The sequence below is a fragment of the Schistocerca piceifrons genome, chromosome 2 (assembly GCF_021461385.2).
Source record: "Schistocerca piceifrons isolate TAMUIC-IGC-003096 chromosome 2, iqSchPice1.1, whole genome shotgun sequence".
Taxonomy (NCBI): Eukaryota; Metazoa; Arthropoda; class Insecta; order Orthoptera; family Acrididae; genus Schistocerca; species Schistocerca piceifrons.
In genome coordinates, this window is record NC_060139.1 from 518423280 (window position 1) to 518436548 (window position 13269).

Sequence of the window (13269 nt, forward strand, 5' to 3'; positions counted from 1 at the left end):
TGTAAATGGACATGATTATGGAGTTGAAGTTGTATGAAATTGTAGATACGTAGATGAGTTATATGTGAAACATATATTGTATTTTTTGCACATTTTTTGTGACTTAAGCAGTAGTCTATTTTTAATATTAACTTAGTCAAGAACCCCATACAAGGACTATCTTAATTGATAATGGATGCAACAAAAGAAATAGACAATAGTTTCAAATGTTTTATATCTTTGAAATGGTGAATAAAATCAGTTCAAGTAGTCTTCTTCTTGCCATACTTTCTCAGGAAGTAGCTCAACTGCAGAGTTAAGAAAGACTGAAATTTTGAAATATAGATTTCTTTAATCTATTTACTGCGTATTAAGTTCCTCAACTTAGCTCCCACAAATAGAGAACATCTTAATTGGTCTTATTGCTTTTGGCAGTGGATCCCTACCATATTTGATCACTGAACTAATTATGATAGTCTAATATGTTTGGTAGAAATAGTGTCATGCTTCATTACATTATGGTCTCTTCACACCTCCCTCCACCCCCCCCAAGAACCATGGACCTTGCCGCTGGTGGGGAGGTTCGAGGGCCTCAGCGATTCTGATAGCCATACCGTAGGTTCAACCACATGGAGTGGTATCTGTTGAGAGGCCAGACAAATGTGTGGTTCCTCAAGAGAGGCAGCAGCATTTTCAGTAGCTTCAAGGGCAACAGTCTGGATGAATGACTGATCTGGCCTTGTAACATTAACCAAAACGGCCTTGCTGCGCTGGTACTGCGAACGGCTGAAAGCAAGGGGAAACTACAGCCATAATTTTTCCCGAGGGCTTGCAGTTTTACTGTATGGTTAAATGATGGATGGCGTCCTCTTGGGTTAAATATTCTGGTGGTAAGATAGTCCCCCATTCAGATCTCTGGGCGGGGACTACTCAGGAAGATGTTGTTATCAGGAGCAACAAGGTGTTCTATGGATCAGAGTGTGGAATGTCAGACCCCTTAATCGGGTAGGTAGGTTAGAAAATTTAAAAAGGGAAATGGATAAGTTAAAGTCAGATATAGTAGGAATTAGTGAAGTTCACTGGCAGGAGGAACAGGACTTCTGGTCAGGTGAATAAAGGGTTATAAATAGAAAGTAAAATAGGGGTAGGTTTAGTAATTAACAAAAAAAAAAAAAAAAAAAAAAAAAAAGCGCTGGTAAGCTACTGTGAACAGCATAGTGAATGCATTATTGTAGCCAAGATAGACACAAAGCCCATGCCTACCACAGCGGTACAAGTGCATATGCCAACTAGCTCCACAGACAATCAAGAGACAAGAAATGTGTGATGAAATAAAAGAAATTATCCAGATAGTGAAGGGAGACGAAAATTTAATAGTCATGGGGGACTGGAATTTGGTAGTATGAAAAGGAAGAGAAGGAAAAGTTGTAGGTTAATATGGAATGCGGGTAAGGAATGAAAGAGGAAGCCACCTGGTAGAATTTTGCACGGAGCATAACTTAATCATAGCTAACACTTGGTCTAAACATCATGAAAGAAGGTTGTATACGTGGAAGAGGTCTGGAGACACTGGAAGGCTCCATATAGACTATATAATGGTAAGACAGAGCTTTAGGAACCAGGTTTTAAATTGTAAGACATTTCCAGGGGCACAAGTGGTCTCTGACAACAATGTATTGGTTGTGAACTGTGGATTAAAATGAAGAAACAGTGAAAAGGTGGGGATTTAGGGAGTAGGGATCTGGATAAACTGAAAGAACTGGAGGTTGTAGAGAGTTTCAGAGAGAGCATTAGGGAATGATTGACAAGAATGGGGGAAAGAAATACAGTAGAAGAAGAATGGGTAGCTTTGAGAGATGAAATAGTGAAGGCAGCGGAGGATCAAGTAGGTGAAAGGACAAGGGCTAGTAGAAATCCTTGGCTAACAGAGGAGATATTGAACTTAATTGTGAATGGAGGAAATATAAAAATGCAGTAAATGAATTAGGCAAAAAGGAATACGAATGTCTCAAAAATGAGATCAACAGGAAGTGCAAACTGGCTAAGCAAGGATGGCTAGAGGGCAAATGTAAGGATGTAGAGGCATATATCAGTAGGGGTAAGATAGATACTACCTACAGGAAAATTAAAGAGACCTTTGGAGAAAAGATAACCACTTGTACAAACGTCAAGAGCTGAGATGGAAAACCATTTTTAAGCAAAGAAGTGAAAGCAGAAAGTTGGGTGTATACAAAGGGTTTATACAAGGGTGATGTACTTGAGGGCAATATTATGGAAATGGAAGAGGACATAGATGAAGATGAAATAGGAGACATGAGACTGCATGATGAATTTGACAGAGCACTGAGAGACATAAGTTGAACAAGGCCCTGGGAGTAGACAGCATTCCATTAGAACTACTGATAGTGTTGGGGGAGACAGCCCAGACAGAACTCTACCATCCGGTGAGCAAGATGTATGAGACAGGCAAAATGCACTCGGACTTCAAGAAGAATATAATAATTCCAATTCCAAAGAAAGCAGGTGTTGACAGGTGTGAAAATTACTGAACTATCAGTTTAATAAGTCACTGCTACAAAATACTGACACGAATTCTTTACAGATGAATGGAAAACTGGTAGAAGCCTACCTCAGGGAGGATCAGTTAGGATTCCTTAGAAGTGTTGGAAAACACAAGGCAATACTGACCCTACGACTTATCTTAGAAGACAAATTGAGGAAAGGCAAACCTACATTTCTAGCTTTTGTAGACTTATAGAAAGCTTTTGACAATGTTGATTGGAATATTCTATTTCAAATTCTGAAGATGGCAGGGGTCAAATACAGGGAGCAAAAGGCTATTTACAATTTGTACAGAAACCAGATGGCAGTTAAAAGAGTCGAGAGGCATGTAAGGGAAGCAGTGGTTGGGAAAGGAGTGAGACAGGGTTGTAGCCTATCCCCGATGTTATTCCATCTGTATACTGAGCAAGCAGTAAAGGAAACAAAAAAAATCTGGAGTAGGAATTACAATCCATGGAAAGAAACAAAAACTTTGAGGTTTACCGATGACATTGTAATTCTGTCAGAGACAGCAAAGGACCTGGAAGAGCAGTTTAATGGAATGGACATTGTCTTGAAAGGAGGATGTAAGGTGAACATCAACAAAAACAAAATGAAGATAATGGAATGTAGTTGAATTAAATCAAGTGATGCTGAGGAAGGATGTCAAGGAAAGCATTTCTGAAGAAGAGAAATTTATTAGTATTGAGTATAGATTCAAGTGTCAGAAAATCATTTCTGAAAGTATTTGTATGGAGTATAGCCATGTATGGAAGTGAAACATGGATGATAACTAGTTTAGACAAGAAGAGAATAGAAGCTTTCAAACTGTGGTGCTACAGAAGAATGCTGAAGATTGGATGGGTAGATCATGTAACTAATAAGGTGGTACTGAATAGAAATGGGGAGAAGAGGAATTTGTGGCACAACTTGACTAGAAGAAGAGGTCAGTTGGTAGGAGATGTTTTGAGGCATTAAGGAATCATCACGCTAGTGTTGGAGGGCAGCGTGGGGGGTAAAAACCATAGAGGGAGACCAGGAGATGAATATAATAAGCAAATTCAGAAGGATGAATGTTGCAGTAGTTACTTGGAGCTGAAGAAGCTTGCACAGGATAGAGTAGCATGGAGAGCTGCATCAAACCAGTCTCTGGACTTGAAGACCACAACAGCAACAACAATCCTCACATTCCTCTTGGCAAAAAATCTTATATGTGTGTTTTCTATAAGTTCTATAATTTTCAATGTGATAGGGTCTGCAGCTGTGATGAATTTGAATTCAAAAAATTCAAGAAGTAACATCAGTTTTGCAATATGTTTTGTTTTGCAAAATAAGTCTCCAAGTTTGATGGGCATGTCAGATTAGCTTTCCTCAACCACTTGACAAATTTACAGCTTCAGCTTGTCATGACCAGTGTTGTCAGTGCAGACTGCACATAGTTTTGAAATTTCCTGACAGATTGAAGCTGTGTGCTGGACTAGCCCATGAGGGGCATGGCAGACGCACGAGGTATTAGGGTTTCTTCCCGTTCCATTTATGTATTGAACATAGGAAGAATGATTGTTTGAGTGCCTCTTTGAATACAATAATTATTCTAATATTATCCTCATAATCCCAATGTGAGCAATACATATGGGTTGTAGTATAGTCCTAGAATCATCATTTAAAATCAGTTCTTGAAATATTGGTAGTAGACTTTCTCAGGATAGTTTATGTCTATTCTCAAGGGTCTTCCAATTTGGTTCCTTCAGTATCTCTGTGATTCTCTCCCACAGATCAGACAAATGTGTGACCATTCATGCTACCCTTCTCTGTAAACAGTCAGTATCCTCTCTTAGTCCTGTTTGGTACAGTTCTTTTCACCATTTTGAAATCTTATCAATATCTGACTGAATATGTATGAATCTTCTTTCAGACAGCACTTTACCATACATAATTGCACCACCTGCAAAAAGTCTGAGGTTACTATTAATACTGTCTGCAAGGTCATTGATATACAAACTGAACAGCAAGGGCCCCAACACACTTGCCAGGGGCACATTTGAAGTTATTTCTACATCTGATGATGACTCTCCATACAAGATAACATGCTGTGTTCTCCCTACCAAAAGGTCTTCAATCTAGCATACATTTTACTTGAATCTCCATGCGATCATAGTTTTGACAATAAGCATAAGCACAGGCATGGTTAAATCAGGTGCTGGTTTCAAAGAAGTGACAAAAAACATCATAAAATATAATTATGACAAGCAGGACAGTGTTGTAATTTGCACTGGAGCTAAAGACATTTACGAAAACAATGCTATGAAAATGTATAAGCAGCTCTTGAGTGTTTTGCTAGTACTGTCAAATACAAACATTTTACTGGTGAACTTTACCAACAGGCATGATTTACCTGAATGGTCATGTGTGAATAAGGAAATTCACAGAATTAATGTGAAACTTAAAAGTAGTTGTAGGCTATTCAGTAATGTGAAATTAATTGACTCAAGCACACTTGATAAAGAATGTTTTACAAAACATGAGCTTCACCTTAACAGAAATGGGAAGGCCAGGTTAGGAAACTTAATAAGGGAAAAATTAAATGCATTTCCAAAGTGACAGCCACTGAACCAGGATGGTATAAATCTCCAGTAGCAGAAACACCAGCACAAACAGCAGCAGCACGCAAATGGACTGTCCAAAAAACAGTAGCAACAGAGGAGCCTACTACTGAACCAACATTAGCAGCAGCAGCAGAACTAACATCAGAAGCAATAGTTACAGCATCAAAAATCAACCAACCAGAATCATTAGCACTCACAGCAACAACAGAAGCAGTAGTTCCTACATCAATAACCAAGCAACCAGAATCACTGGCATTCACTGCAACAGCACACAGTAGCAGCAGTGGTAATAGGAGCAGTCATCACACCAGAAGAAGGCAGCCACCCTTGAGAAGCCAGGATTTTTGCTGGGGCAAAACAGTGAACAACAGCACATAACAGGGAAACAGCTAAATGTTTGCAAGCAGAGGAATATACAACAAGGTATGAAATCTTGTAACGGTGTAAGAGAAAATGCATCAACAGAGTGTAAAGTCACAGGTCAGTCGGATTGTTCAAATCAGCTAAGAATTATGAGTCTGAACATTCTGTGTTTTAAAAACAAGTACCTTGAACTTGAGGTAGCAGCAAATAGTGACCATATTGATTGTTCATGTGTTATGGAACACGGGGACACTGAACTAAACAGCATAAACTTAGGCCAATATAAACTTGCCAGTCAGTACTGTGGGCAAAATGCCAAAGGTGGTGGTGTATGCATTTATCTAAATCCTAAGCTTAAATTTAAGTTAAGATACGAGGCTAAACCATTAATCATAGAAAAGGATTTTGAAGCAGTAGCCATTCAGTTATATAGTTTAAAGAAGAAAATAATTGTTGCAGCAATTTACAGATCACCATCTGGAGATACTGAAGTCTTTCTTAAGAATTTGGAAGAAATGCTCAGCATTTTATCTAATGAGAACTCTACCATAATTCTTTGTGGTGACTTTAATATTAATCTATTGGTCCAGCATTCAGTTTTAAAACAAGTTTTTAGACATACTAAAAAGCTTCAACATGTTCCCCCACATATCAGTTCCCACTAGAACAACAGATTCCAGTGAAAGCCTAATAGACAACATCTTCTCAAATGTGGTCACACATGAAGTTGCAGTTACAAATATGAATATAGGATTATCAGATCACAATGCACTAACCTTTAATCTCACTGCAACTCCCAAGGAGGAGGAAAATAAAAAGGAGTACAAACGATTTTTCTCTACTGAAAATTGTAATCAGTTCAAAAATAATATAAAAAATGCAGTTTGGTCAGAGGTCTTGGCACAAACAAACACAAATGATGCTTACAATACATTTGTTTCCACTTTTATCACATACTTTGAAATGCGTTTCCCAAAAAAGCTTTTGAGTTATAGATCATCTGGATCCAAAGGGACCTGGATTACACCCGGAATTAAAAAGTCAAGGGAAACCACAAAATTACTAAGTTTAAAGTTAAAAACATGTCATGATCAGCAGTTTGTTGCGTATGTGAGGACATACAAAAATATTTACCGCAAAGTAATAGCAAAAGCAAAATTATTAAGTAATGATAGATTAATAAGGCAGGCTAGTAACAAGTCCAGAATGGTGTGGAAAATGGTAAAAAAAGAAACTGGGGGTCAAACTAAAGAACAGGAAATCAATCTTAAAAATAATGAAAATATCCCCATAGAGAAAGATGCCATGGCAAACTATGTAAACAATTATTTTGTAAATATTCCCCTTACTTTAAGTAGTACATTTAAGCAACAACCAACAGTGGCGACTCCAATGGTAAATACCAGCATGATGGCAATCCCAACAGATGAGCATGAAGTTCTGAAAATCATTAAATGCTTGAAATCCAAAAATGTCCTCTGGGTTGGATGATGTACCTATATCAATAATTAAGAAAATTGCTCCATGTGTTGTCAAACCTATAGTGCACGTAGCAAACTTGTCCCTTAGTGAAGGGATATTTCCAGATAAAATTAAAATCTCTAAAGTGATACCTCTATACAAAAATGGTGACAGACATAAAATAGAAAATTACCGTCCTATATCTCTCCTCCCAGCCTTCTCCAAAATACTCAAGGAATTAATGAAAATCAGGGTTACAAAATATCTAGAAAAACATAAACTAATAAGTAAAAGTCAGCATGGTTTTTGAACAAGGCACAGTACAGAAACAGCCATATTGGACTACGCAACGGAAATAGTAAGAGATTTGGAGTCAAATAAACAGGTTGTTGGAAATAATCTAGATTTATCCAAGGCCTTCAATACTGTGAACCATGTAATAGTACTAGGGAAACTTGAAGCAACAGGCATCAGTGGTACTGTTAAAAAATGGTTTGAATCTTATCTGCAAAACACGTCACAAGTTGTTGAGCTGAGGTCATCCAACAATCTTTACAATTTTAAATTCATATCTGAACCAAAACAAATTGAAATAGGTGTTCCTTGCCGGCCAGGTTGGGCGAGTGGTTCTAGGCACTACAGTCTGGAACCGCGCAACCGCTACGGTCGCAGGTTCGAATCCTGCCTCGGGCATGGATGTGTGTGATGTCCTTAGGTTAGTTAGGTTTAAGTAGTTCTAAGTTCTAGGGGACTGATGACCTCTGATGTTAAGTCCCATAGTGCTCAGAGCCATTTGAACCAAATAGGTGTTCCACAGGGCAGCATTCTCGGCCCATTGTTATTTCTAATTTATATCAATGATATACAGGCTCCAGACAGCTCAGCCAAAATTCTACTATTTGCAGATGACACGAGTATCCTAATTAGTGATATAAAAGAATCATTGTGTACTACAGCAGAAAAAATGCTCTCATACATACAGTCATGGTTTTATTCAAATAAGCTGATGTTAAAAAAAAAAAAAAAAAAAAAAAAAAAAAAAAAAAAAAAATTATACAGTATGGAAGCAAGTGTCAAGGGAAAAATATGTGCCGTATGCTGGATATCAAACAAATAGAAAAAGTGTGCACCACAAAGTTTCTGGGAATGTGAATTGACTAAGATTTAAACTGGAATGAACACAGTGTATATCTTACTCAGAAACTTAGCTCAGCATGTTTTGCCTTAAGAATAATATCCAAGGTATGTAGCAAGGAATGTATTAGAGTGGTGTACTTTAGTTATTTCCAATCAGTTGCAAGCTATGGCATAGGTTTTTGGGGAAAAACCAGGTCAAGACTAAATGACATTTTAATTATGCAAAAAAGAGCTATTCGTATCATGACACACAGTCCAACACAAACTCATTGTAGACCCTCATTCAGACAACTAAAGGTACTGACAATACCATCAATATATATTTTGAAATGCCTGGAAATGATCAGTAAAAATAACTGTGATCTCAAAACCAACTCAAGCTACCATGACCACAATACAAGGCATTGTAAAGACTTCCACATTCCCTATGTAGCAAAAACTAGAAGTCAGAAACATGCTAGCCACTTAGGAATAAAGCTTTTAAATACACTTCCATCTCAAATTAAAGAACTGAAAGGCAAAAATAATTTCAAGCGTGAAGTAAAAGAATACTTGATGGAAAAATGCTACTACAGTGTAAATGAATACCTGTCTCAGACTGTGGATTGAAACCTGAACTTATTTTTTAAAAAATTTAAACTAATTTAATTATGTTTTCAACTTCATAATTATGGTACTTATGAAAAATCTGTTAAATATCTGTAATAGGTTTTGTGTATAAGGCATAGTTCATGATCTATAATTGTTTATCATGAGCACATACTTTTGTTTTTGTGTAATAAGTTCTTGTACACTACTTATGTACTATGTGTATGTAATTTGTTTTGCTGTTTGTATATGTTTGTCCATTTATTATGTGTATGTGTTGTTATGTGTTACGTGTAATCAAATGACAAATCCTATATCACATGTGTGATCTGTTGGATGCTAAATAAATAAATAAAATAAATAAACTGAGTCAAATGCTTTTTCGAATTCTTGCACAATTAGCAAGAAAGTGTTAATGTTATAACAATAATATTAATAATAATAATAACTGTAATTAGCCAGAATGTATCCATATAAACATTGTTTTATTTTTTTAGTTGTCTATAAGTGTTCTATGTTTGTTCTGTTGATGCATTCCACATCGTAATATTTATCATGAATTTTATTTATGGGAACAAGTAATTATCTATCTATTCTCATGTATAATATTAAAGTTTCTTCTATTGTAACTCTACTAAATTATATGGTCAGTACATAGAGCATCATTTCTGTGTTTCAGCCAGGAAGTATGTCCAATGCTTTGGTGTCTGCTCTTGACGTTTTTCCAACTATTGCTGCAGTATGCAACATCTCACTTCCAACAGACAGATATTTTGATGGTATTGATGTTCAAGGTATCCTAACAGGAGAGTTGGAGAAAGCTCATGAGGTGCAGACAATTTTCTTCAACTACAATTTTATAATTTTGTAAAATATTCACTTCAAATATTTACCTAACTCTTACTTCTGTCTGATGGGCAAGGATCAGACTTTGTGTACTTGAGAAACTTGAACAAAAGCTTTTGAGAAACTTGAAAGAAAGCTTATATTATTCCTGAGGAATTGTGTTGGGTATATTTAGACACACAGTGGATGTAAATGTAGAATCTGGATGCTTGGATCGTGCTGTGACCTGGCAGATACATTTATGTATTCATTCCAGTTGAACATTTTGCCTGCACTCATTCTCAGGAAAGACCTCAATCAGAGTGAAGTCAAAGATTTGATACAATTTTGGACAACATAAATGAATAAAAAGATATTTGATTGTATGTTATAATAACTATGTTGGCCTATTTCACCATTTTGTGTTTCCCAACAAAATATTCTCGTCCAAACTGCTTAACTGAGCACGTTAAACACATTATGTCTTTGAAGATCCTTTTTCTGAAAATTATATTTCATTACAACTTGATGCTGTGTGGATGACATAGTACAAAAGTGAAGAAATAATGTGAAATTTTTTCATGTACTCTGAATACCTTGTTAGGGTAGCCACATGTGATAAAAATACATAGTCCTTTTTGCAGCTGAAAAACAAGTTCTCTGTTATTTTATTTGTGTATTCTCAAGCCAAAATGCAATAGTCTAATTTTCAATTGTGAGCCAGGGTTTGATCTAATTGACTGTAATAAACATTTGATTATCAGCTTACTATTTTATTACCCCTAGGATCATGTATACCACTTGCAAATGAGAAACAGACATGCTTCCAGTAGTGCTGAATAGCTCTTATGGCGGTAAGTGCTGAACTTCATCTCTTAAGCACCTTATGTAAACAATGTAGTAGTAAAAACAAACAATGGAAACTCCAGGTTGGAGTACCAACAACATAAGAAAAAGATAGATTGCTACTCTCTTTAAGGATGACACTTGGAGTTGCAGAGAGGCACAATGAAAAGACACTTACTCATTAGCTTTTGGCCAAATCTGTCATCAGAAAAGGAAACACACACACACACACACACACACACACACACATTCATTCAAACAAGTGAACAAACCTCATGCACACTTGCCTGCCATCCCTGGCAGCTCAGATCAGGATGCCGGCATTTCAGTCCGTGCTGCTGGAGATGGTGGTCATGTGCGTTTGAGGTTTACTCGCTTCTGTAAATGAACATATGTGTACTTCCTTTTCTGATGGAGACCTTGGCTGAAAGGTAATGTGTAAGTGTCTTTTTGTCATGCCTGTCTGCAACTCCACAAGTCATCTTTACGGTGAATAGCAATCTAACTTTTCCTTATATTATTACTGTAGTAGTAATAGTGACAACTCACTGAATAGTAGAGGTGTTGAGTAGCTGATAGGCAAACAAACATGATTAAAAAGTTTGCTAGCTTTCAGAGTTACATTGTGCCAGCTGAACTATGAATGTCATGAAGAGGCTTATACAAAATGTTCAGTTGTTAACTTTACATAATGTTCTAACAGCACACTACATTGCTCCAGAAACTTATGCTGTAGAATAGTATTGAATGAAAGACAAAAAGCATCTCAACTGTTCCATTTCCTGGCCAACATAATTTCTGAGTGTGAATCCTTTTTGTCTGAAGCAGTACTGTATTTGCATAAGGGACTGTCATTCTAGCTACAGTTGCTCTCATTTAAACAGGCTCTAAGTATCTCTTCTCTTCTGTCATATTTTGAATTCATGTTTTAAATTGCGAAATGTGCAAATTTGTAAGACATAGAAAAATTTATTTATTTGTTTGTTTGTTTTGAGTCATCAGTGTTCTGAATGACTTGAGGATGCCTGCCATGAATTTCTCTCCTGTGCCAATCTCTTCAACTCAGAGTATCACTTGCAACCTATGTCCTCAATTATTTGCTAAATGCGTCTCTGTCTTTCTGTACAGTTTTTGCTCTCTATAGCTCCCTCTAATACCACGGATATTATTCAGTGATGTATTAACAGAAGTCCTATTATCCCATCAATGTTTTCCATACATTCCTTTCCTCTCTGAGTCTGGACAGACCCTCCTCATTCCTTACCTTATTGGCCCACTTAATTTTCAACATTCATCTATATTCCACATTTCAAATGCTTCAATTCACTTCTGTTCTAGTTTTCCCACAGTCCATGTTTCACTGCCATACAGTGCTGTGCTCCAAACATATGCTCTCAGAAATTTCTTCCTCAAATTAAGCCCTGTGTTTGATGCTAGCAGCTTTCTACCCACCAGGAATGCCCTTTTCACCAGTACTAGTCTGCTTTTGATGTCCTCCCTGGTCCATCTGTTATGGGTTATTTTGCTGCATAGGTAGCAGAATTTCAACTTCACCTACATTGTGACCATCAATCCTGATGCTAAGTTTCTCATTGTTCTCATTTGTGCTATTCTGATTGTTTTCATATTTCTTAAATTTACTCTCAGTCCATATTCTGCACTCATCTGACTGTTCTTTCCATTCAGCACATCATGTAATTCTCCTTCACTGTCACTGAGGATAGCAATGTCATGAACCTTATCAGTAATATCCTTCCATCTTGAATTTTAATTCCACTATTGAACCTTTCTTTTATTTCCATTATCGCATTTTTGATGTATGGATTGAACAGTACATTCCTGTCTTAGGTCATTTTTAATCCAAGCTCTTAGTTCTTGGTTTCCACTTGTATTATTCCCTCTTAGCCAGTGTACATTCTGTGTATTAGTTACCTCTTATCCCAATTTTTCTCAGAATTTCAAATATCTTCCACCATTTGACACTGTCAAACCCTTTTTCTAGGTTGACAAGTCCTATGAATGTGGCTCGATTTTCTTTCAGCCGTGCTTCCATTATCAACATCAATGTCAGAACTGCCTCTCTGGTGCCTTCACCTCTCCTAAGCCAAACTGATCGTCATCTAATTCATGCGCAATTTTCTGTTCAATTTTTCTGCCTATTACTCTTGTCGGCAAGTTGCATGCATCAGCTGTTAAACTGATTGTGTGATAATTTTTACACTTTTCAGCTATTGCAGTCTTCAGAATAGTTTGTGTGATGCTTTTCCGAGAGTCAAATGGTATATCACCAGTCTCATACATTCTACACACAAATGTGAATATTTGTTTTGTTGTTACTTCCCCCAATGATTTTAGAAATTCTGATGGAATGTTATCTGTCCCTTTTGCCTTTTTTGATTTTAAGTCTTTCAAAGCTTTTTTAAATTCTGACTCTAATACTGCATCTCCTATGTCTTTCCTATTGACTACTGTTTATTCTTCTATCATGTCATCAAACAAGCCCTCCCTCACATAGAGGCATTCAATGTACTCTTTCCCCCTATGTGCTCTTTCTTCTGTATTTAACAGTGGAATTCCCATTGCTCTCTTAATGTTACCACCCTTGCTTTTAATTTCACTGAAGGTTATTTTGACTTCTCTGTATGCAGCATCAGTTCTTGTGACAGTCATTTCTTTTTTGATTTATTGACATTTTTCAATCAGTCATTTCATCTTAGCAACCCTGGACTTCCTATTTATTTCATTCCTAAGTTGCTTGTTTTTCTGTATTCTTGATTTTTGCTGAACATTTTTTTATTTCCTTCATTCTTCAGTCAACTGTTTCTTCTGTTACCCATGGTTACCTCACATGTACCTTCTTTATACCTTCAATTTTCTTTTCACCTTTTGTGATTCTCCTTTTTAGAAATGTCCATTCCTCTTC

The 13269-nt window shown here is 36.7% G+C and overlaps 1 protein-coding gene across 5 annotated transcripts in view; it reads left to right on the forward strand.

The window, feature by feature from the left end:
- Nucleotides 1–13269, forward strand: part of LOC124776548 (arylsulfatase G-like) — a 127677-nt gene that overhangs the window by 95528 nt on the left and 18880 nt on the right. For all 5 annotated transcript variants that reach the window (XR_007015632.1, XM_047251581.1, XM_047251582.1 and 2 more), the window contains one exon: nt 9355–9504. Coding sequence is in view for 4 of the 5 variants with exons in the window: in XM_047251581.1 (XP_047107537.1) it covers nt 9355–9504 (150 nt within the window). In the remaining variant the exon portion in view is untranslated. The remainder of the gene's footprint in view (nt 1–9354; nt 9505–13269) is intronic.